General features: G+C 60.6%; 1 protein-coding gene across 9 annotated transcripts; it reads right to left on the bottom strand.

The window, feature by feature from the left end:
- Positions 1-1,317: 1,317 nt before the first annotated feature.
- Positions 1,318-20,833, bottom strand: TPM3 (tropomyosin 3). Of its 9 annotated transcripts, none has more exons than XM_051641089.1 (9): positions 20,720-20,833; positions 20,328-20,453; positions 13,131-13,264; positions 12,113-12,230; positions 11,819-11,889; positions 10,956-11,031; positions 9,926-9,988; positions 9,726-9,795; positions 1,318-2,488 (listed from the first exon to the last, which is right to left on the bottom strand). In XM_051641089.1, the coding sequence occupies exons 1-9, from the start codon at positions 20,831-20,833 to the stop codon at positions 2,406-2,408; spliced, it is 855 nt and encodes a 284-aa protein (XP_051497049.1). In that variant the 3' UTR covers positions 1,318-2,405. The 9 variants fall into 9 exon arrangements, with proteins under 9 accessions (XP_051497049.1, XP_051497052.1, XP_051497053.1 ...); XM_051641092.1 differs by lacking the exons at positions 10,956-11,031; positions 20,328-20,453; positions 20,720-20,833 and adding exons at positions 7,941-8,019; positions 10,430-10,505; positions 16,801-16,992; XM_051641093.1 differs by lacking the exons at positions 20,328-20,453; positions 20,720-20,833 and adding exons at positions 7,941-8,019; positions 16,801-16,991.
- Between the last annotated feature and the right edge of the window lie 3,264 nt (positions 20,834-24,097).

Raw genomic sequence — 24,097 nt, forward strand, 5'->3', positions numbered from 1 at the left:
AGCAGAACAAGCCTTGGACCCCTCCTCCACCCACCCTCCATCAGCCCCTTCTTTCTCCAGGCACCACCAGGGGTTCCCAGCCCCTCAACACTCCCTGTCACCCTTTTTTCTCCCCTCAACACTCCTCCCTTTTCCAGCAGGAGACCCAGCCCAGCTTCCCCAGCTCCCCACTCACCAGACCCCTCGAGCTCCTGGCCAAAGGGCTGCAGCTCAGAGCACTTTTAGCTTGAAGCTGAGCCTGGGCACTATGGAGAACCATGGAATCAGTGAGGTTGGAAAAGACCTCTAAGGTCATCAAGTCCAACTGTCAACCACCATCCAACTAAACCTTGTCCTGAAGTGCTACATCCACATTTTTTAGCCCCTCCAGGGATGGGGACTCCCCCCTGGGCAGCCTGGGCCAGGCCCTGACAACCCTTCCCAGGAAGGAATTGTTCCCCAGATCCAACCTCAACCTCCCCTGGGCACCTTGAGGCCCTTTCCTCTTGTCCCATCACTTGTTCCTGGGGAGCAGAGCCCGACCCCCCTGGCTCCAACCTCCTCTCAGGCAGCTGCAGAGCCAGCAGGTCTCCCCTCACCTCCTGGGCTCCAGGCTGGACACCCCCAGCTCCCTCAGCTGCTCCTGCTCACACTTGTGCTCCAGCCTCTTCCCCAGCCCCGTTGCCCTTCCCTGGAGAACTGGAGAAGGAAGAGCTGTCAGCCAAGCCCACCTGCAGCCACCAAGCAGCAGCTCCCCTGGAGCACTGAGGCAGAGGAGGGAGGAATCCACCCTGGGTAGAACAGTGAGAGTCACAGAGTTGTTGGGTTGGAAGGGACCTCTGAGATCATCCAGTCCAACCCCCCTGCCAGAGCAGGGTCACCTCCAGCAGATCCCTCAGGAACACATCCAGATGGGTTGGGAATATCTCCAGAGAAGGAGACTCCACAGCCTCCCTGGGCAGCCTGTCCCAGGGCTCTGTCACCCTCACAGCAAAGAAGTTTCTCCTTCTGTTTAACTTGACCCTCCTGTGCTCCAGCTTGTGCCCATTGCCCCTTGTCCTGTCACTGGGCACTGCTGAGAGGAGCCTGGTCCCACCCTCCTGACACCCCCTGGAGATATTGATACGTTTATGACCCCCTCCTCAGCCTCCTTTCCTCCAGGCTGGACACCCCCAGCTCCCCCAGCCTTTCCTCATGGGAAGATGCTCCATCCCTCCCATCATCTCGGTGGCCTGTGCTGTGTCCTGCACCCCCAGCCTCCCCCCCAAGGGATGAACCCCCAGCCCCCCCAGCCCCATCAACTCCCAGCCCCAAGAGCTCAGCAGGCAGCCAGCAGGGTGGAGGGATTGGTTTTTATTTCAAAAGACAGTAAGACAATGTTTTCCATTTAGTATCAAAACACTGGACAGGGATCTTTGCTCCACGTTGGCCCCTTCAAGCTGCTCCCACCAAGCAAGAAGCTCCAGCACCAGCTTCACCCCACACGTCTCCACGCTCACACCTCACAACAACAACACCTCAGCAATGCACACAAGGGGGCTTGGACCTCAGTAAGACACCAAGAGCAGCCCTGGCCATGGAGGGGAGGCCACAGGTCCCTCCTTCAGGGTAGGCAAAAACAAAGCCCCCCAACTTCCCCAGGAAGAGGCTGTTGGGTCAAAGCTGTGAAGGGGAACCCAGTGATGAGAGACAAAGCTTGATGCACCAGCAGGGAGTGAAGGCAAGTTCAGCCCCGGGGTAGCAAAGGGGTTAGAGGGGCTGTGGCTTCTCTAAACCTACCAGGACATGGCCAAGAGGGTGTGTGGGGGGGAAGGGGAACGACCCCTGTGAAGGTTCAATTGTTCAGAGAACAGGCTTTAACTGAGAATTGGCTGTAACTAAAATAAAAAGTGTCTCCCTTTGCTCAAGTTGCTTCAGCACAAGTTACCCTAAAGCTGAAAAACTGAACTGCTCTTTTGGCAACCAGCTCCTGGCAAGGGAGTCTTCCCAACAGGCTCCCAGTCCCTAGCCTGGCTACTCCAGTTGAGCAGCCCAGAGCCAGGGACTGTCACCCTCTCCTACCTCCCCTGCCACAGCAGGGGGGGCCCAGAGCCCCTTACCAGAAGGTTGACATCAAATTTTAAAGCCATGAGTTTTGAAGTGCAGCTCCCCAGCCTCAAGAGTTATTTGGAATGTTCACCAAAACAAAGCCAAGGTAGCTACCAAGTGTAGACACCTCAAACATGCTCCCCAGCCATGATTATTGCATTGTTTATTTCCCTTAATGATGCTGTTTGAAGCTCTGGCCCAGCCTGGTGGCCTTTAACCCTGAGGCGAAGGAGAAGGTTTGTGTTTGGTCAAGTTGGCAACAGAAAAGTCAAGTCTGGTTCCCCCAGGGTTAGAGGGCAGCAGGGACCCCAGGGGTGTGTGGCAGTGGCAGGGATCCCTCACATCTCGTTCAGGTCTAGCAGGGTCTGGTCCAGCATTCGTTGCGTGCAGAGATGCTCCTCTTTGGTGGATTTCAGTTTATCTGGCAGGAAGCAAGAGTGGAGAGTTACAAGTCACCCTCAGACACCCCAGGAACCTCAGCCAGGGAAAGCTCACACCAGCCCCAGCCCAGCAGGCAGCAGGTCCTCAGGGGGTGCCTGGCTGGGTGCAGCAAGAAGCTCTGGGGTTACCTGGCTCAGGTGCAGCCCTGGTGGGGGCACCACGGGCTGCCAGGCAGTGGTTTGCCATGCAGGTGCCTCCAACCACAGCCCCCCAGGGCTCCCCACATCCAGCCAGTCACCCCCACGGCCCAGCAAGGCCCCCCAGAGCAACGCAGAGGTGAAACACACTGGGAAACCAGCCCCTGGAATTACAGCTGGATGTGACCCCCCTCCCAGGACAGGACAGAGAGGCCAAGCTGGCCACCAGGAGGGTCACCCCCCAGCAGCAGGGAGCAGACAACAGTGGCTCAGGAGAGCAGGAAGGGGCTGTTCTCAGTGAGGGGCAGGCAGGGAGCACACAGGGAGGAGGGGCTGCAGCTCTGCCCGAGCCCACAGGCAGTTCTCACATGTTCCTTAAGCCAGGAGGAGAGCTCAGAGCAGCCACTAGCACTCTAGGTGGGCTTCACTCCAAAGGTCAGCCCACCCATGCCACTGAAGACATCCACACGCTGGGCCCCAGGGTAGCCAGGCTGTAGAAAGATGTCCTTTAGGAACAGGCAGTTCCCCAAAGTCACTCCCCAACCCCCCCAGGGTCAGGAATTGTGCACAGAGCCAGGAGCAGCCCTCCCAGAGCTCCAGAACTGCAGCTTTCAAAGATTCCCTGCAGAAGCTCAAGACACAGCCCCATGCTGAGGATTTTTGGGATTTGCTTTCACCATGTCCATGAGCTTTCCCCAGTGGTGCTGGGGCTCAGCAGCTCTGCCAGGATCAGGCCCCAGGAACAGCCACTTCCCCCAAACCTTCTTTCTGTGCTTGACCACAGAATGTTCCAGCTCAACATGAAGAACAACCTCTTCCTGGGAGGGTTACAGACCCTGGGACAGGCTGCCCAGAGGTTGAAAGTCCCCAGAGAAGGAGACTCCACAAGACCTGTCTGGATGCCTTTCTGAGCAACCTGCCCTTTATTTTTTGGCCCTGCTCTAGCAGGGGGGCTGGACCCAATGATCTTTGAAGGTCCCTTCCAACCCCTAATATGCTGTGATTCTAGGTTAGGACTCGACTACACAGGCAAGTACTCCAGGTGTGCAGTGTCCTACAGACCAGAAGGTCAGTCATTTCTTGTTAGGAGCCTTCAGTCCATGCAGCAGGAGATCCTACAGTCACTCAGCTCACAGCAAATTAGGTTGTAGGGCTTGGACAGGCAGCTTCCAGCAGCCACAAGCCCTCTCCTGGTGGGTGCAGCCACTCTCCACGGAGCCTGGAGCCCCTGGACAAGTGAGCAAGGCTGCTCCAGGAACAGCCCCACCTGAGGGTTACACCCCCAAGAGGAAAACAAGTGTTCACACTCTGAATTAGAGGGTGAATTCAGGTGCCCCATGAAATGGCAGCGACTGCGTTAAAGCCCCAAGTCTGCCCAGTCATGAGGATGAGCAGGTTTGTCTCTGGCCCCCAGCCCTGGTGGTGGCACTAAGCTTGTTTAATGGCATTTAAGTGCCCCCCTCCCCCCCCAGTCACACAGATCATGCAGCATTAAGTCCAGCTCAGAGAGGGCAGGTGGGTTTTCTCAGGGTGGCTGGACAGACACGGCAGCAGCAGGATTAGGGGAGAAGAGAGAGACAGAAAGGGAAGGTTAGTAGGACACCAGGATGAGAACATCTCATCTGCTGTCTCCACAGCACGTGGATCAGGTCTGGGTTACAGCACAGATGCAGCTGGGGAGAAGAAAGGCTTGTCTGACTCTTAACTTGCATTTCAGCTCAGGAAGATGACAGGACAGCCAAGTGCAGGCAGAAATGAGGTGCTGCCAAGGGCTTGTGAGGGCAAAGGAGGCAGAGAAGACCCAAAGAAAAGCCTACAGGCTGGGCTGGGCTCTGCCTGGGGAAGGAGAGAGACTGGGGATGTCCTTTAAGCCTGTGGAGCAGGTTGCAGAAAGCAGCAGTCCTACCACAGCTGACCAGAGGCACCTCCCAGAGAGAGCCCCACCACACCGAGTGGGATTGATGGGGCTTAACAGTAGGACAGAAGAACTGAGAACAGCAGCATCTCACAGCTGACCTGCAGGACACCCCTCCAAGGACGTGTCTTTGTGCCACACTAACAGCCCATCAAGCCCAGACAGGGCTGAAGGTAGGATCTGCTTCGTGTACAGGACAGAGGACCTGGAGCACTGGCTCCTCTTCTGTGTCTGCCCAGAGCAACCCAAGCAGGGGGGCACAAGCTGCCTCTGCATCTCCCAGCCTCACCTCCCACCCCTCCTGTCCCCACAGCCTCCCAGGCCTCCAGGGGCTCCACTCCTGCCCAAGGTGGTACCAACCACACATGCTCAGCAGCAGTTGATTATTGTCCCTTCTCTAAAGCCACCAAGGGACAAAGCACCAGCCAGAGAAGCCAACGACTTCAACCTAACTAGAAGTTGAGGGACCTTGTGGTGTGGGGGCAGATACACCCCATCCTGGCCTACACCAGAGCCCACCTTGCACACCAGCTACTACAGACTTGCTCCACTTGCCCAGCAGGCAGGATGGACCCCTGATGCCCATCCCCAGCCCCAAGGCTGCTCCTGGCTCTCCAGAGTGGCAGAGGATGGGAGTGAACTGCAGTGAGAAGCACCAGTGGCTGCAGGCTGGTGCACCAGCTCCAGGCTTGTGGACAGGGACCTGATGATCCTCCCACAGGAGGGAGCAGATGATCTGCAGGGATTAGCATGACCCTTCCTAGGCCTGAGGAACAACACAGAACACTTGGCTAGGTCAGCTGGGGCCAGCTCTCTTCCCCACCCAGCCCACAGGACAGCCTTCCCAGCTGCCCACGAAGCCAGGAGCTCCAGGCCCTGTGCCTCCTGGTCAGCTAATCCACATTCCCAGCACTCCTGAGTCAACAGCCCAGCTGGTGGTAACCAGCCTGCACAAGCCCAGCAATCCAGTCAGACCTGCAGCCTCTCCAAACCTCCCAGGGCAGAAGTTGCATCACCCACCTACCCACCCATCCATCCATCCACCACCCAGCATGGAGCTTCATCAGGATGAGCAGGGAAAGCTCCTGGCACAGCCCAGCCTTTGATAACATCACTTGCAACAGCAGAGCCACCAGCTCCACATGGTGCCACCCAGTGACAGGACCTCCCTGTGAAGAGAGGGGCTGTTTCACAAGGGCAGGGAGCCACCTCCACCTGGGAAGAGCTGGGAATGGAAGGCTGGGCTGGAAACCTTCACACCTCCAGACACTGGTGACAGAAACCCCATTCCCCACCCCAGACCCCTTCCTCCAGCTGCAGGTTTGCTCCTGAGAAGTTCTGGTTCCTTGTTTGGTGCTTACAGGGCACAGAGTTGCCTGCCCCAAACCCCAGGAGAGTCAGACCATCATCTGCCAGAGCTTCCCAAGCTTGAAAATTCCTGGTGGGAATGGTTCTTCCTTCCCTACCCAAACCCAGCAGAGAGGATCCCTGACAGAGAAGACAGAGTGAGGACAGGCTGGGGCAGTTTGGGGTGTCTGGACCATCCTGACCACTCGTGCTGTTGTGCAGAGAACAGAGTGACACAAACCTGAGGGAACCACGGGAGATGTCCCAGCTCATCAGGGCTCTGCTCACGAAGGGCTCTTCGGGCACTGGGGCAGAGGAACCGACCCAGAAAGGAAAGACCATTTGCCAAACCACCCCAAGGGGCAGGACAGCTCGAGCAGTGTCTGTGGTACCAGTGACAGGCTCAGGCCAGCAGTGACACAGGCTGACAGTGCTCAGTGCCAGGCTCCACGCCACGTCCCCAGGGGGATCCCAGCACCCTCAGCCTCTGCACTGGGAGGGGAGGACTCTGCAAACCTCACCCCCAAGGCTGGGATGCCCACAGCCCTCCTGAAGCAAGAGGCCAGACACCCCCCAGGCAGCACCTGGCACCCAACTGGAGACCACCCAGAGCTCAGTGGATACTTCTTGCCTTTCACACCCTGCCAGTGACCCCAGTGACCACCCAGTGAGGTGACTTCCCACTGAAAGCACGTGCAGAGTGTCCCTCAGGCAGGCACAGCCCGAGCCCTCCCTGCTGCAGACCCAACCTCCCCTTCAGCCTCCAACGAGCTGCTGAGGCACCAGCCACACCTGTGAGCCCAGGAGGCACCAAAGGGAAAACCCAGGAGGCTCCTGAAGTCTGTGGGTTTCCCTGAGGGCCAGGAGGGTGACACTGCTTTGGAACAGCTACTCTACAGCAGCAAGTGGTCACTAGAAACCCCTTTCTCCAAAGCACCAGCTGCTTCATTCCATTTATACAAGAGCTGTTTTCCTTAAACAACAACAACAAAAAAAGTGACATCATGCTCAAGCAAGAGGCAAGAGAAATACAAAAGGAGCTTTATGGCTCTACACAAGATATGCAGATGAGAACAACACTCTCCCAGCTCCACCCAGCCATGGAAGGGGCAGCTCCTCAGAGCACTGCAGTGTCTGGCACCTCAGGTCAGACAGAGGGAGCTTTGTTTGGGAGCAAGTGCAGCAGGACCAGGGGTGGCTGCTGCTGTCAAGCTTCAGCATCTCTACAGGACTCATTCCCAGGGATGCTCTGGGCACAGGGGCTGGGGAGAGGTTCTGGAATTCAGCCTGAGATGAGGAGAACACAAGTGCAGGGTGCAGGTGCAGAACAAGCCACCAAGCAGGAGGCAAATCCAAAGTGGAGTTTGGAATCACAAGACTTATCTGTGTGAGACAGAAGGAGACACTAATTTTAAGAGAAGCTGGAGTGCTAGGGCACAGCAAAGGCTGCTCAGGGAGCTCTGGGGTGCTGCTGTTAAGGCTCTTCCTCAGCAATGCAAGGATCTGGCATCTCCTTGGTTAGTGTGAGGACTGTGCACAGCAGCTGTTAGCAGAACCCCCCACAGATGCCCACAAAAAGCCAAGTAGCAAAGTTGCAGGAACAGGAGTTCAGCTACTTCCACAGATCAGTTCATGATCCAGCCCATCTCACAGCAATTCCCAAGGAAACCACTCAAGCACTATCCACTGCCTCTTCCAGGAGGAATCCCGAGGCCATGGCCCAGTGGCTCCAGCAGGCAGCTAAGCCACATCTCATTAGGAAGCCTTTCCCAGTGGGAATTGCACTCAGAGTTCAGGTCAGAAGCCGGTGAGGGCAGCACAGCACTTGGTGTCACATGCAGACCACAAGGCCCAGAGTTAGAGGACAACATGCTGCAGGGAGCCTCACCCCCCTCCAGGCAGAGATCTGAGGAAGTAACCTGGGTAACACAGAGCCACTGGTTCTCCAACTATGAACATCCCAGCACACCAAGCAAGCCCTGGCAGCCCAGGCTGCCCAAGCAAGAGGCAAACACCAGCCAGCTCATATTTACATGGAAGTCATGTCATTCAGGGCGTGGTCCAGTTCCTCACTAATTGCTTTGTACTTCAGTTTCTGGGCATAGAGCTCATCTAGAAGAGGTTTAGGAGGAGAACAAAAGGGAAACAATGAGGGAAGGCAGAGGAGTTCTTCTAACAGCCTGGGGCAGGAAAAGCAGTATGGGACTCCTGAACAGAAGAAAATGAAGCTGGATATGGAGCCACCACAGCTCCGTGTTAGCTCCTGATGATGGACAGGAGGGTTCTGACAGCCTGAGGACAGTCTGACCAGCAAGTGCCTTCCAGGACTACAAGCCAGCTCTGAGGAGAGCAGAGCCAAGAACTCAAACCACATCAGCTTGTGGGAACAAGCTGCCCAGCTGGGTCAGCAAGAACCACTGACAGGAAGAGCAGCAGGGAAGGGCAACTCCATCCACTTAGGGAGGAGCTTGCAGCACCCAAGGCAGGCACAGATCAACTGGGAAGCTTTGCTCCCACCTTCAGTCTCAATACAAAAACCTGCCTGGGAAAGGTCAGCCACATAATTAAGGCCTGGGCATCAAAGGGAATTCCCACCCTGTAGGACATGGGTAGAGAGGCTGAGCTGAAACTTGTGTTCTCCATCAAATAACAGAGCAGAAGGGCAGATCAGCCCTTCAGGGCAGGAGGCAGCTCTCAAGCTCATGCTGATGCCTCTCCCAGCTCTGGCTGCCCAGGCCAGCTGGTGATGTTGTTAACAGCTTCATGGAGCCCAAAGAACTTTGTCACTTGTCATAAACTAGGTCACTTCAGCAGCAAGGCTGGAGACCAGAGCCAACTCCCCATCAACGTGTTTCAAGAGGAGCATGCAGAGACTTGGAGGAATTTTTGCAGTTCCCAAATAAAAGCTTGTCCTGGATCATGAGGTGGCTCAGATTGCTGCTTGGCAGCAGCTCTGGAACAGCTCAGCTGACACCATTGCTATTTCTAGATAAAAACCCTCCAGAGTGACTCCAGATGGTAGGATGTGGCTTTGAGTCTCCAAGACCTGGCACCAAAAGATGACAAAGGCACATGCTGGGGTGGAGGCAGGAGGCCTGCAAGAGTTCTGGTTTACCAGCACCACCACTCCAGCCACAGCTCTCCACAGAAGAATCTGGCCACAGGCCCAGATGTAAGGGAGGCAGTTGGAACCTTCTCCTGCTAGAGCTTGGGGAAAGGCAGGATCCTCATCGGTGTCAGGAGTGCTCCTGTGAAACCAGGGGCAGGAGGCAAGGAACCCATGCTTGGCACAGGCTGACCACCCCACTGCATGGATGGGGCTGCTGGTGACTATATCTTGAACTAGGACCCCCACTGGTTAGTCCTAAAGCTTCCTGGGGGCTGTCTCAGGACTGACGACTGTGGTTGCACCAGGACTTTCTGCAGCAGAGAGCCACACCATGAGATGCTCCACTCAAGTGTGTTACTGTAACCAGTTCCTCTTGGGTTCAGGCCCTTTTATCCTTAAATGGGGTGAAGCTGGAGAGCAGGAATCCAGTTACATTCCCGAGGACATCACAACTGAGATACCAGCTGTGCTACTTGTGTCCACCAGGCAGATATGCAAGGAGTTTGGAGCAGCACGGCCAGGGAACACCTCCTGGAGCAGGTACACAGGGCACAGGTGGAGCCCAGAGGCACCATCCTCACCCTGCAAGCAGGGTTAGGTCACACTTCAAGCACTGAGGAGCAGTGTCTCCACTCTCCAGCTACCTGGGACACAGCCTTCCTCAGCTCCCTCACCACGTATTCCTTGGCTTCCCATCCCCAGAACATACCTTCCAAATCATCAATGGTCTTCTCCAGCTTGGCCACAGACCGCTCGGCAAACTCGGCACGGGTCTCTGCCTGCCAGGCAAAGGGAGCCAGTCAGGACAGCTGGGAGTGCAGGGACTACAGAGGCACTGGCCTGAGGCCATCAAGTCCCCCACCCCCCTAAGGCTGAGGCCACCCCACCCATCCCAACACGGCCACTCACCTCTTTGAGTTTATCAGTCAGGATCTTGATCTCTTCTTCGTATTTATCCTCTTTTTGAGAGTACTGTGGAAAAGCAGAGGAGTCAGCAACCAGCAGCCCCAAGCATCTCCCACTCCAGAGAGCCCACAGAGGGAGACTTCAGCTCCTCCCTGCACTGAACAGATGCCTTCAGGAATTCCCAACTGGGAGCTGCTCACACTCCTACCCTAGTCCAACACACTGGGTCAAGCACCAAGTCCCACCTCATGCACACAACACAAACATGGGCACAGAAAAGTTCTCATCCCAGCAGCATCATCAACTTGGCTGTTCAAACCTGCCCCGAGGCAGGGCAGGGCAACCAGACCTCCCTCTCTCCCAGCATCAGCCCTGTGCTGGGACCAGTTGGCTGTCCCTGCTTGCTTAAGGCTGCGTTGCACCATTTCCATCCCAGTGGGTGCTCGGCTGTCACGCACCCTCTGAGCACCCCAGAAACGTTTCTGGCCTTTGGACAAGCAGCCCTACCTTCTCAGCCTGAGCCTCAAGAGACTTGAGATTGTTGGTGACATTCTTCAGCTCTTCTTCCAGCTCGGAACATTTACTGTGGGGTTTTGTAAAGAAAGGAGGGGGGAGAAAAAGGAAAAGAAGTGGGAAGGAAAGACAGGAGAGACGAGAAGTGAATCCATGTGCAGGGAAGGCCAGGAAGAGCTTTTTAGGAGATGATCTGTGAGCAGACTGGATGGGACCCTGTTTTCAGGCACTTGTGCTGAAAACAAGTTCCCTTCCCACCTCCAAGCTGCTATTTTTGGTGTTCTGCCAGCACATGCACAGGGCACTGAGCTGAGCAGCCGAGATGTGGACACAGATTTCTGCTGGCCCTGGAGTCTGAGTAGAAGCTGCAGGTTCAGTTTGTTGTGAGGAGGGAACATTTATGGGCAGAGAGGACAGAACGTTCCAGGAGAGAGGAAGATGCAGTTGAGCTGAGGGAAGGAGCGTAGCTAGAAGCCCACAGGAGTTCTGGTTTAATGTTTGAGAAAGGAAAGGTTAGTACCTTCTCTTCAGCAACAGACAGACACCTCAAGTTCTGGTCCATCACTCTGATCTGCTCCTGCAGCTCCCGGCAACGCCTGTTAGTGACGGTCACACGATGGCACAAGCCAGGTGGGGACAAGGGTCAAAAGGAGCACCAAGAACACCACACCATGGGGCAAAAACGGGGGCAGGGGAAAAACACAGAGAAGTCATGGTCACGACATGCAGGTCTGGGCAGGAAGCACTGAGCTGCTGCTGCACACGCCAGCTTTGTTAGACAAGGCCCAGAGCACAGAGAGGCCCTGACCAGCTCCTCAGGCCCTGCTCCTCAGCTACAGCACCCAGATGGGGTTAAAGGAGCCCAAACCCCACCATTTGTGTCTGCTCCCAGCAGTGGAAGCTCAGCTTGCTGCTTGGCAGAGCTTGCAGTGGTTACTGCAGATACTTTAAGAGACCAGAGAGCAACCTCAGCCCAGTTCTGCCCTTGGACATCCCACCTTCAGATCCCACCCAGGACGCCTCTGCCGCTTGGGGACAAGCCTGTGCACTCATGTGCCCCACAGCAACGTGTCAGGACCCAGTGACTACACACACAAAGCAGTGCTGGTGAATCCCAAGGGGAGAAGAACTCCCCAGCCCCACTAACTGAGGAGTCCCCCCACGCCAAGAGGCAGAACACATCCACCACAAGGCAAAGCACGTCCTCACAAACCACATCCTCAGTGGGCCTAACCCCATGATGAGCAGGAAAGTGCTTCCAGCTTCTTCATCTGATCATCTAACCCCCCCTGTGCTTCAGGCCTTGTGTAACAAGGTTAGAAATGCTGTGTTAGTTCCCATGCAGAGGTGGACATGCCAGTGAGATGCAAGCAGGTTACTCACGACTCTGCAAGCTCAGCTCTCTCTTCAGTACGTTCCAGATCCCCTTCTATGATCACCAGTTTCCGAGCAACCTGGAAGGAAGAGCTGGAGTTCAGAAGAAGAAAGATGATTTTGTACTTGTGGGCTGTGCAAGACAGCAAAGGCAGGAGTCCCTGGTGCTGCCAGGGTCTTCTGGCTGAGAAGAGCTGCTGCCAGGCTCTCCCCCCAGGTTTGCTGAGGAAAGCTCTGCCAGGGGCAAGAGGAGCTGCCTCTCCTGGCCAGGACCACCAGGACTGAAGCACCTGAGGGTCTCACCTCCTCATACTTCCTATCTGCCTCCTCTGCAATGTGCTTGGCTTCCTTCAGCTGGATCTCCTGCAGTTCCATCTTCTCCTCATCCTTCAGAGCTCGGTTTTCAATGACTTTCATGCCCCTGCCCAAAGGAAAGCACAGGGAGGGAGGATGTATCAAACACTCCTGTGCAAACCAGAGGTGTCACGAGTTCCAGAGCATGAACAGTGCTCCCCTGGGACCCTGCTGCTTCCTCAGGAGCCACCAACACCTCCCAGTGCAGGGGGCAGCACAGGAAGGCAGACACTGTTGGGCTGCTGCAAACACAGCCTCCACTGCTGGGAATTAAGTGTTCCTTGGATCATTGCTCCAGCAGCTCATCAGGCTTCTGGACCAAGGGAAATGTGGTGCTGCTGAGGGGAACAAGCCAAGCACTTTCCAGGCTGAAATGCAGGAAGATCCAAGTCAGTGTCTGTGGCAGGACATGAGCTGGGTCAGGCTGCTCACTACAGTGCGTGCTCTGGTGGAGCTCATCAGCCAACTGGAAGTGCACCACTCCCTTCTGAGTCAGTCCAGGTCAGAGGACAGTGCCAGAAGGGAGGATGCTGGCAGAGGCAGCAGGAAGAGAGGCTTCCCCACCAGCAGACACCTTCACAACTCAATGGTGGCCCAGAACCCCCTTATTTTGACTCTATTGATCTTCCCTGGGTGTTCCTGCTGCTGCAGGGGTGTTGGACTTAATGATCTTCAGAGCTCCCTTCCAACCCCTATGACTCTACTCTGTGATTTCTCCTCCCTTGGGGGTGGGGATGCATGGCAGCACACAGCACTCACTCCTTTGCCTCGGGTTCCAAGACACTCACTCAAGGCCAACAGCCCTATTTTGTTTGCTCTGCAGAGCAGGCACCAACTCCCACATCCCGCCTTGACGTGGTTTCTACTTCCCACCCTCTGGGAAGCCCAAGAGGTCGATGGCACCAGGCCCTGAGTCAGGAACACAACTGAGATGGCTGACAGAGTAAGAGCAGCAGCCCTTGCTCACCTTTCACTTTCATCTGCAGCCTTCTCTGCCTCTTCCAGCTTCTGCAGAGCCGTGGCCAGGCGCTCCTGCGCTCGGTCTAACTCCTCCTCCACCAGCTGGATTCGGCGATTCAAAGATGCCACCTCTGCCTCAGCCTGGAGGGACCAACGGGGGGTGACTCAGTCTGGGGCAGGTTTAGCAGCCCAGCTGAGCCTGCAGCTCAGCAGCAGCACACGGGGAGCCAACCCAGACCAGGGGGCTTCACCCAGTTTCGGGGGGCCGCGCTCCCTGCTGGGCAGCGTTTCACACACACCTGCCTCGTCCTGCAGGCTCCTCACCTGCCAGCTCGAGCTGAAGCCATAAACACTGAGCAGATGACTTACACTAATGGCTCTTCTCTGCAGCTGCTGAAATCCTGCCAGCCCATCAATCACAGCCCTGTTGATCCCCCACACCAGCACTTGGTGACAGCAACCATTTAGCACACGGGCAGTTTGCTCATGAGATCTGGACAGCAGCAGTGCTTGAAACAAGCCCTCTCCTCAGCACCGTGGGGAAGATGAAGAGGTTCAGGAGTGTGCTGAGCTGTGTCAGGGCTCTGGCAGACCAGGCTTCCCCCAGCACTGCCCAGTGCCACAACCCCAGCCGGGCTCTGGGCTTCCTTCCTCCCACCGACTCATCAAGGGAACAGAGAAAGAGCAAAAAGCCTCACCCAGCCTTGAGACAGCTCGAGGAGGCTGTTTCCCAGCAACAGCCTCACACAAACATCCTCCTCAGCTCAGCCAGAGGTGCCAGGAGCCTGGTGAGATGGCCCCGAGCCCCAGGCACTGTGTGCTTGCCACAAGTGTCACCACAAAAATGACCCAGGCTTCAACGACCCAGCAGAGATCAGAAACCATCACACCCCCGGGCAGGCCTGGTACAGCAGCACTGCCAGGAACCACCAACCCCCACCAGAGCCTGGGGGAAGCCCAGACACTCTGGGGACACTCAGGCCCCACATGAGCCACCTCGGGGACATCCCAGTGTGCTGCTCTCCAGCAGGATGGCTGTGCTGGAGCTGGGATGGATGGGGCTGCAGCCATTTCAGGGCAGCCCTGTGATCTTCTGCAGAGACCCGGGTGCAGACACATGCCAGGCATATATGAAATATCCCAACTACTTGCAACAAAGCAGCCTGCAAGGACATGCTGCTTCTATCCATGCCCAAGGAAGGAGGAGCAGAGCAATGAAAGAAGCCAGTGTTAGACCAGGGCCCAACACAAACCAGGGCGAGTTCCCAGGAGGCTGCCCAGGCTCTTCCCCCACGTTGGCAGCAGGGTGCTCAGCACCCCTATTTCAAGACCAGGTTGTGAGAACCCAAGCTGCAGAGGAGCTGTCCCACCAGCACACCCTGCTCTTCACCAGGGAAAACCACAACACCCCCATGCTCCAACAAGAGCTGCCCCAGAACCAGCCCCAGCAGCAGCTTCCTCCAGAGGGGGAAGTGGTCTGCTCAGAGAGGAACAAAACGATGATAAACACCACGGGAAGGAGCCTGCTCGTCACACACAACTTTTGCCTATCAAAGAGGCACAAACAGGCAAGCTGGAGAACCTCCTCCTTCTCCCAGGGGATGGGGACACACCAGCACAGCAAGCCTCATTTCCTGACCCCTGAACCACAGCCCTGACTTCCTGCGAGCAGCACTTGACCCACCCAAAAAACCACCCCAGCTTGTAAAGAACTGCCTCCTTCTCTGCAGGAGAGCCCTTATACCTCCCCCCTTCTGCTCCTCCTCCCTGGATACAGCTGAGGCTGCCAGGCTTCCCAGGGGCACAGGGGTGACACTTCCAGTGGCTCATTCCCATTACTCCACACTTCCTTCAGGAAGGCAGCTCTGAGTCAAGGAGCTACCAGGAGTCCTGCAAGCCAAGGGCAGAGCTCACCTCGACCTTGGAGGCTTTCCATCACCTCCCCAGGCCACAGAGATCTAGCAGGGATAGTCCTCCAGACCCAAGGGCCAGGCCACAGGGTGAGGCCAAGACCTCACCACGCTGGGAGCACTGGTTGTCTCTGCTGTAAAGAGGCTCCAGCGAGCTGGGAGAAACACACATTCCCATGGCAACACTGCTATTGCAAGAGAATTCCTTATGTGGCTGCAAATGAAGCACCCAGCTGAGGCCTGGGAGTGGCCTCTCACTGCACACCAGCAGCTTCTGCCACCAGCCCTGGCAGCAAAGCCCAACAGGTGCCAGAGCAGGGACACCAGGACACTCGTTACAGTCTCCAGACCTGGGCACAAGGTGGGAGAGCCTGAGGTTCACGTTTTGAACAGAATCAGCAGCAAAGTCACTGAGCAAATTTGTGGAGAGGCACAGTTTGACACAAGGCAGTCACCTGTGGTGACCTGCCCTGTGTCACCCCATCTAGTGTCCCCTCAATGACATCAGCCTCCCCAGGCTGATGGAGCTGTGAGAGAGGGACCCACCAACTCAGATGGTCACCGTTTGGGTTGGAAGGGCCTCAGAGCTCATCCAGTGCCACCCCTGCATGGGCAGGGACACCTCCCACCAGCCCAGGCTGCTCCAAGCCCCATCCAACCTGCCCTTCAACACTGCCAGGGATGGGGCAGCCACAGCTTCCCTGGGCAACCTGGGCCAGGCTCTCCCCACCCTCACACTCCACAATTCCCTCCTCATCTCCAACCTCCAGCTCCCTCTCCCAGTTTCCATCCCTCCCCCTCATCCCATCCCTCCCTGCCCTTGTCCCAAGCCCCTCCCCAGCTTTCCTGGAGCCCCTTCAGGCCCTGGAAGCTGCTCTAAGCTCTCCCTGGAGCCTTCTCCTCTCCAGGCTGAACAAACCCAATCCTCTCAGCCTGTCTTCTGCTCTGGTTGCTCCTGGTTTTCATCCCTCCAAGCAGCCCCTGCCTGCCCCCAACACAAGGGGCTTGCCAGTCAGGGGCAGCCAGTCCCCGGGCAGGACCAGCCCCACCGGGTCCGAGCAGGATGCAGAGCTGGGGAGTTTTCCCTGGCAGCATCACGAGTGAGATCACTTCCATTTTATCAGCACATGCCAAGGCTACTCGCACCTTTGTGCTTGCAACGCTGGGCCAGACAAGATGGCCGGGTTCCTCCCCTTCCTCTCCCGCAGCTCAGAACCGACAGGGAACCCCCCCGGGGACCGGGAGCCCCCCCCCCTCAGCCTCGGGACCCCCCACCAGCCGCTTTCAGCCCCGGGAAACCGAGCACAACGAATGAAAGACCCAGCGGCTCCATCCCGCTCCAGCCACCCCCGGGCACCGCAGGGGGGGGGGTCCGGGGGGGACCCCAGCAAGACCCACCGGAGCGGGGGGGGGGGGGGTCCCAGGTCACCACGGGGCACACGTCGAGCCGGGCCCGGCTCCGAGCGACCCTCGGCCCCGCGGAAACGCTGCCCCGGCACCCACGAACCCCGCGGGGCGGGGCGGCCGAACGAGGGGCACCCCGGCCCTGGTGCAGCCCCCGGCCCCGGTGCAGCCCCCGCCTCGGTAGAGCCATCTGCCCGGAGCAGCCCCCGGCCCGGGGAGCCCCCCGGTGCAGCCCCCGGCCCCGGTGCAGCCCCTCCCCGCGGTAACCCCCGCGCGGGGGCACGACCGGCTGCCGGGAACCCCCTCCCCAAGGGCCGCCCCGTCCCGGGGGAGCCCCCCGGGGGGCAGCCGCCCCGCCGGTACCTGCTCCCGGTTGCGGCGCTCGGCCTCCACCTCCCGCTGCAGCCGGTCCGCCCGCTCCTCGGCGTCGTCCGCCTGCTGCTGCAGCACCTGGATCTTGCGCTTCACCGCCTCGATGGTGGTGGCCCCCGCCATCCTGCCTCCCCCGGCCCCGCTCCGCGCCCGCCGCCGCGGACCCGCCCTGAAATACCGGAACCGCCGCCCCGGCCCCACGGCCCGGGATGTGACGTCACTTCCCTCCTCCTCCCTCCCTCCCCCCCCCCACCGGGTTGCCGTGGGAACGGGGAGCAGCGGCGGCGGGGGCACCGGGACCGGCCCCCCGGGGGCTGGGGGCACCGGGACCTGCCCCACACGGCACCGGGACCGGCCCCCCGGGGGCTGGGGGCACCGGGACCTGCCCCACACGGCACCGGGACCGGCCCCCCGGGGGCTGGGGGCACCGGGACCGGCCCCCCGGGGGCTGGGGGCAACGAGATCTGCCCCACGGGGGTTTGGGGGCACCGGGACCTGCCCCACGGGGGCTGGGGGCAACGAGATCTGCCCCACGGGGGGCTGGGGGCAACAAGATCTGCCCCACGGGGAGCTGGGGGCAACGAGATCTGCCCCACACGGCACCGGGACCGGCCCCCCGGGGGGCTGGGGGCACCGGGACCTGCCCCACAGGGGTTTGGGGGCAACAAGATCTGCCCCCCGGGGAGCTGGAGGCACCGGGACCTGCCCCACAGGGGTTTGGGGGCAACGGGATCTGCCCCGACTGGGGGCTGGGGGCACCGGGACCGGCCCCACGGGGGTTTGGGAGAACCAGGCTCTGCCCCACGGGCATTTGGAGGCATCAAGATCTGCCTCATGGCAGGGCTGGGGCACCAGGACCTGCTTCACGAGGGGCTGGGGGCACAGCGACCTTCCCCATATGGCTGTGGGAACAATGGGACCTTCCCCGTGTGGGTGTGGGGACACCAGGAGCTGCCCCATGCGGGTGTGGGGACACGTGGGTGTCCACCGTGTAAGTGTGGGGACACAGGGACCTGCCCTGTATGGGGACGGAGACACGGGGACTTGCCCCAGCTGGACATGGGGGCATCAGGACCTGCCCCATGTGGCTGTGGGGACACGGGGACCTGCCCCACGGAGGAGCAGGAGCACCAGGTCCCACAAGGGACGAGGACCAGGGGCAGCCCCATGGGGCCCGAGGCGCAGGGCTCTGCCCCACACAGGTCCTGCCCCACAGGGGGCACACGCCCGGGCCCCCAGGGCCACCCTGTCCCCAGGGGCCTCGCAGGGGCCGCGTTCCCTGGGCTGAGCTCACCCCCTGCCTCCCTCTCACCCGGGACCCCGGGCCCAGCCCCCAGCCCTGTGGGCTGTCACAGCCTCCTTTGTCCCTCGGGCTGGCACTGGGGGGCTGGCACTGGGGGCTGGCACTGGGGGCTGGCACTGGGGGGCTGGCACTGGGGGCTGGCACTGGGGGCTGGCACTGGGGGGCTGGCACCCCCACAGAGCTGCCAGCGTCCTCTGGGCTCGGAGACCCATGGCCGCGACCTGCCCTCGAGCCACGGGAGCCTGTTCAGGCACAGGAATGAAGGAAAACGGGGCGCCGGGCTGGCACCCTCGTGCCACAGCCTTTAAACCTCATCAGCTGGGCAGGGACCTGCCCCAGGGGTGCGTTTGCTGGCGTGGAGACCCCTCAAACGGCACGGCATGTTCCCCAGAGAGGAGCTGGCCGTCCAAAGGGCCTGGCCCTGCCGGCACCTGGAAGGAGCTGGGTGGAAAATCCCTCCTTTCCACTTCCCAGAGCCAGAGGGAAGCCAGGGGAGCCCCAGGAGCCACCCTGGGTGGAGGGTGGTGGCCAGAAAACGGGGGCCCCAAATGGACAGAGCGGGGATGTGGTGCTGAGCGCTGGGGTGCGGCAGCAGGAGAGCGTGGAAGTGCCAGCAGGGAGAAAAAGGGAGGGCAGGGAGGTGCAAAGCAGGGAAAGGGCTTCCCAGAGCTCAGCAACGTGTGTGCCAAGCTCTGGTGCTGCTGGAACACTCCGCCGGGGCTGGGAGAGGAAGCCATGAGCCGAGGCCTGGAGCTGACAAACAGCCCGGGGCTCAGGGGCGGCTCCGGGCTTCCCCGTGACTCCCTGTCCCCCAGCTCAGAGCTGGGATGTGCTGGTGAGAGCCAGTCCAGGAACCCTGCTGGGGCCTGGGGAGCTTCCCCATGGCCTGGTGACAGCCCTGTGGGACGGGAAGGTTCCTGCCCCTGGGCTGGATGTCAGAGCTGGGGCCGTGAGGGCGAGAAGCCGGAGCTTTTCTTCCCTCTCCCTCAGGAGGGAAGATCCACGTCTCCCCGCCGCTCAACCCCAGGGACACGGCGGCCCCACAGGGCGATGGCTCCTCAGGGCGATGGCTCCATAAGGTGACAGCCCCAGGGGGTGACAGCCCCAGGGGGTGACAGCCCCTCGGGCTCCCAGGTCCCAGGGGCTGGTGAAGGGGCCAAACTCAGCGCCCCGTGGTGGCCACGAGAGCGGGTGAAACCCTGCCCGGCCAGAGCCACTGTCTGCCTGGAAACGTCCCAACGATAGCCGGGCTGTGCCGCTGTCCCCCTGCCCATGGAGCCTCTGTCCCCCTGCCCATGGAGCTGCTGTCCCCCTGCCCATGGAGCCTCTGTCCCCCTGCCCATGGAGCCGCTGTCCCCCTGCCCATGGAGCTGCTGTCCCCCTGCCCATGGAGCCTCTGTCCCCCTCCCCATGGAGCTGCTGTCCCCCTGCCCATGGAGCCTCCACCTGCCCGGGAACACAAGGGCTCCATGGGGACACTTGGGGACCCCAGGTTCTGCCCTCAAGAGGCTGTTTGCTGCCACCAGCTGCTGTGGCTCTGCCCCCAGCTCCGGGTGCCCATGCCCTGCCTCGTCAAGCCTCGTTGCCCATAGGATCATGGAATGGTTTGGGTTGGAAGGGACCTTAAAGATCATCTAGATCCAACCCCCTGCATGGGCAGGGACACCTCCCACCACATCAGGTTGCTCAAGGCCACATCCAGCCTGGTCTTGAAGACCTCCAGGGATGGGGCAGCCACAACCTCCCTGGGCAACCTGTTCCAGCATCTCACCACCCTCACAAGAAATAACTTTTTCCTAATGTCCAACCTGAATCTCCCCTCTTTAAGCTTCAAACCATTGCCCCTTGTTCTCACATTACACACCCATGGAAAAAGCCCTACCCCAGCTTTCCTGTAGGCCTCCTTCAGATATTGGAAATATCTGCCCAGCCTGCCCCACCCCTGCTCCCAAGCTGCCCAGCACATCCTTGCTGAGGAAGGAGGTGGAACCAGCCCCTGCCAGCATCCCTCAGTCCCTGCATGGCTGTGGGTGTGCCCCATGGGAGGTGTCCTTCCCAAGGTCACTCTCTGAGTCCAGACACCCACACAGCTTTGCACCAAGCCTGGCAGGGACCTTCCTCCATCCCAAGGTCTCATGGAGAGGCTGCAGTCCCACCAGGAGGGTGGCCAGGGTTGAGTAATGAACCCAGCTCCCATCCTGCACCCCATACGTACGTCTGCTGCCTTCTTCTCTGCCAGCTCCAGCTTCTCCTGGGCGTCTTTCAGGGCCTCAGAGTATTTGTCCAGCTCATCCTCCGTCCCCTTCAGCTTCTTCTGCATGGCAGCAAGCTCGTCCTCCAGCTGGAAGGGCAGCAGCAGTCACTGCAGGTGGACACCCCTCTGGATCCCCACACATCTCTGCCCCACATGCCACCAGCTGGCATGGGCTGAGCCCTGGGCAGCCCTCAGGATGCCCCACGATGTCATGACATTGTCTCCGAGCTGTGGGACAGTGGCAGCTCTAGTTGCCCTTGCCAGGGCTGGGTCTGGGCTCAGCGTGGTCCAGCACAGGGAGAAGCCACCCCCCCAAACATCCCCGGGCTGGGGGCTTCTACTGTCCACCCTACCTGCTTGCTCCTCTCCTCTGCCTGCTTCTGCTCGGCCTCCGCCTGCTCTGCCCTGTCCAGGGCATTCTCCTTGTCCAGCTTCAGCATCTGCATCTTCTTCTTGATGGCCTCCATCCTCGGTGGGACACAGGTGGTGGGACAGCAGGCAGCAGGACGGGCAAGGGGCAGGCAGGGCAGCAGTACTGCCTGTCACCCCCCTGCCTGGTTTATCAACCCTGCCCTGCCTGCTGGCGCGGGGGCTTTGCCTTTCTTGGGCTGAGCCACCTCCCCACCTTCCCAAAAAGTCTGTGTCCAGGACCCATTGTCTGCCCCGGGGGGCCCGGGTGGCCGCAGCCTTATTTGGGCTCCTGAGGACAGCTGGGGCAGTTATAAAAAGCAGCGGCAGGTCTGCAAGCGGGGGGTCCTGCATTGTCCAGGCCACCTGCCTCCCCCTTGCAATGGGACACCCTGGCTGGCATCGTGGGGACACTGTGCTCCCCCCAGCACTCCCCTGGGACATGCTCAGGACATCAAGCCAGGCCTGTGCAGCACTGGCAGTGAAGCCCCCCCTGGTTTGCACCCCACTGTGGGCTTGGAATTTTTGGTTGGCCCCCGGGCTGACATTTCCCCATGCCCGGGGGTGGCAGGGAAAGGGCAGGATCAGCCTGGCACCATTTTAGGAGCAGGGATTTAGCAGCAGCCCCTGCCCCGGATTGTTTGGCTCAGCAGGGAGCAGCAAGAGGAGCCGAGCCTGACAGGCAGGGAAGAGCCCCCCGGGAACCCCCTGAGCCCCGAGCCCAGCTCCAGCCACCCTGGTGCCTGGCAGCGAGGCTGAAGATGCTGTTGGCAGCTGGAGGAGCAAATTCCCCAGGCGCAGGGAGGAATTCTCAGGGAGAGCAGCGGCACTTCCTACGCAGCTGGGGGATTAGCAGCCTCCTCGTGCCAGCCACAAGGTCCTGCTGGCCCCGAGAGCCAGGTCGGGATCTCATGGGGAAGACCCACTGCTCCTGTCTGGGGTTTTGGGGGCTGAGAGGGTCAGAGGGATGCGGGAGACGGAGAGTGGCTCCCCAGGGTGCCCATGCAGGTCCCCGAGTGGTTGCTGCACCTCGGGAGCCATAAATAACCCGGAGCTGCAGAGGCAGCGATGGGCACGGGGCCGTTCCTTTGTCCTGGGATCATCCCGGGCACGAGCAGGGGGACAGGTGGTGAGTGCTGACCCCACCGCCATCCCAAACCTCCGCTGGCCCCCGGGGAAGGCAGCTCCCTCCCTGGCAGGGTGTGGGCAGCATCTCGACCAGTTGGCGCTGGGTGTTCCTGGCGCTGTAAGAATATGTTTGATATTTAGTTGGTTTTCCAATCAAACAACCTAATATCAAACATATCAGACAGAGGCAGGGGCAGGTGAAGGTGGAGTCCCTGCAGGACTCGGCTCCCTGCAAGAGAAGGAGAGAGGAAAGCTGAGCGTGTTCAACCCTCACTGCTTGCCAGGCAGGACCCCTCCCAGGGCACCCCAGCCTGGGGGTCCAGAGCCCACCTGGGCAGCTGCTCCAGCACCCAGATCCTCTGGGATCCCGTGCTTGGGCAGGATGGATCCTGCAGTGGGGATGAACCAGCGCAGGGCAGTGCAGGTGCAGCCTCCCGGCACCCATGGCACGGTGCTGCCCACCCATCCCTGCACACCCGGGGGACCCCACGTCTGTCGGTGCCTTACCTGGGTGGGCTCGGGGGGCTCCTCGGCGCTCTGGCTCGGGGGCTGCCCGGTCGCTGTTTATAGCGGCGGGGGCTGCGGGGCGGGGGGCTGCAGTGCCGGTGCCCCAGCCCCGTGCACGTGGCCCCGTTCCCATTAATTACCTCCCATCGACGTCCCCCTGCCCCCTCCGCAGCCCCCCGCGCCCTGGCCGGTCGATACGGGTCGATGTCCCCGCGCCGCCTGCTCCTGCCCCCGGTCACACTCCGCAGTCATTAGCAGGGTCATCAATACCGGGGAGCTGGGCCCAGCCTGGGGGGCTCCGTGCCACCGCGGGGCTGCGCGTGACCCTGCCCAAGGACAAGCCCCGGCCCACACTGGGGGGCTCTGCCCCACGTCCCCTCCTTCTGCATCCGTGAACCCTCACACAGGGAAAGCCACCGGGACCCCCCCATGCCCCCTCTGTGGGGCAGCCGGAGTCAGTGACTGTCGCTCTGCCCTGTTCCTTGTGGCCCCACCATGCTGGGTGATGCAGGCAGGATCCTGCCCGGCTTTGGGTTGGCTGTCAGGACCCGGTGGCACCCAGCCAGGGGGGCACGCAGGGTCTGCCAGGGCCCTGGGGGCACGTGTGTCCCTGTGCCCGGTCAGTGCTTCACCGCAGCGGGACACGCTGACCTTGGGAACAGCACCGAGGGGGGCAAACTTTGGGGGGGACCATAGGGCAGGACGTGGGGCAGCTGGAGCCCTGAGTACCATGAGGGGAGGGGGACGCAGCCCCCGCCCTGCTGCCCACCTCGGCTGGGGAACCGGGGGCTCCAGGGGCAGCAGGGTGAGGCAGGAGGGTGGCAGCGGGGACAGGGGGACACACGTGGCGGCAGCGCGGCGCTGGGAGCGTGTGCGGCAGCAGCTGATGTGATCCAACCCGACAGCACAGCTAATGAAGGGCCAGGGGCGGGGGGTGCCAGCCCCGCAGCCCCCAGCCCTGTCAATAAGCAGAGCCAGGACAGGCACTGATGGGCCCTGGGGCCGGGAGACACCAAGGTCGGCACAGGCAGCGGGGACAGGAGGGGGGACAGGGCCCCCCTGTGGGGGAGCAGTCGGGGGCTCAGGGGTGCCTGGATGGAGAGTGGGGCCAGGGACCCCCAGCGCAGCCCCTCTCCCTGCTGCTGCGGGGCTGGGCGCACCGAGCCATGCGGGCCAGGACCCGGGCCAGGGGCAGGACGGCAGGGCTGGCGGGGCCACCCTGGCCCTGCTGCCACCTCCTGGCGCGGCCGTGGCAGGGACTGCGAGGGCAGGACCCGGCACACGAAGGGCTGGTTGCACGATGTGGCCGGACCCCGGCCGTAGGGATCGTGCCCGGCCGCCCCTTCCCCTCCCACCCTGGGGTCCCCCCGCCCCAGCACGCAGCCCCCACGCCCTCCCAGCCGCAGCCCAGCGATGCCCCCGTGTTGGGCGCCCAGAGCCGCTCCGCGCGGGTGCCTCTCCCGAGGGGCTGCAGCCCCTGCAGGACCTGCCGAGCACAGGAGCTGGTGCTGGACAAGGGGGGCACAGGGCTGGGAGCCCCCAGCTGTGCCCGACCCACGCTTGGCCTCCCCACCCGCAGCTCCAACCCCAGGCTCTGCACAGAGCCCTGCACCCCACATCCTCTCCCTGCTGGGGGTGCCACCTGCCCACTGCTGTGAGGCAGGACAGGGTACCAGGGGACAGGGGAC

The sequence above is a fragment of the Apus apus genome, chromosome 27 (genome assembly GCF_020740795.1).
Source record: "Apus apus isolate bApuApu2 chromosome 27, bApuApu2.pri.cur, whole genome shotgun sequence".
Lineage (NCBI taxonomy): Eukaryota > Metazoa > Chordata > Aves > Apodiformes > Apodidae > Apus > Apus apus.

What these genes read in the sequence shown, in the direction of transcription:
- TPM3 (XM_051641088.1), bottom strand. Translation starts at nt 16,932, where the DNA reads ATGGCGGGGGCCACCACCATCGAGGCGGTGAAGCGCAAGATCCAGGTG. An exon ending in CAGATAGGAAGTATGAGGAG is followed by an intron (nt 11,890 to 12,112) that starts GTGAGACCCTCA and finishes TCTTCCTTCCAG; the next exon opens with GTTGCTCGGAAACTGGTGAT. An exon ending in CTGAATGACATGACTTCCAT is followed by an intron (nt 6,213 to 7,940) that starts GTAAATATGAGC and finishes CCTCTGCCCCAG; the next exon opens with TGCCCGAAGAGCCCTTCGTG.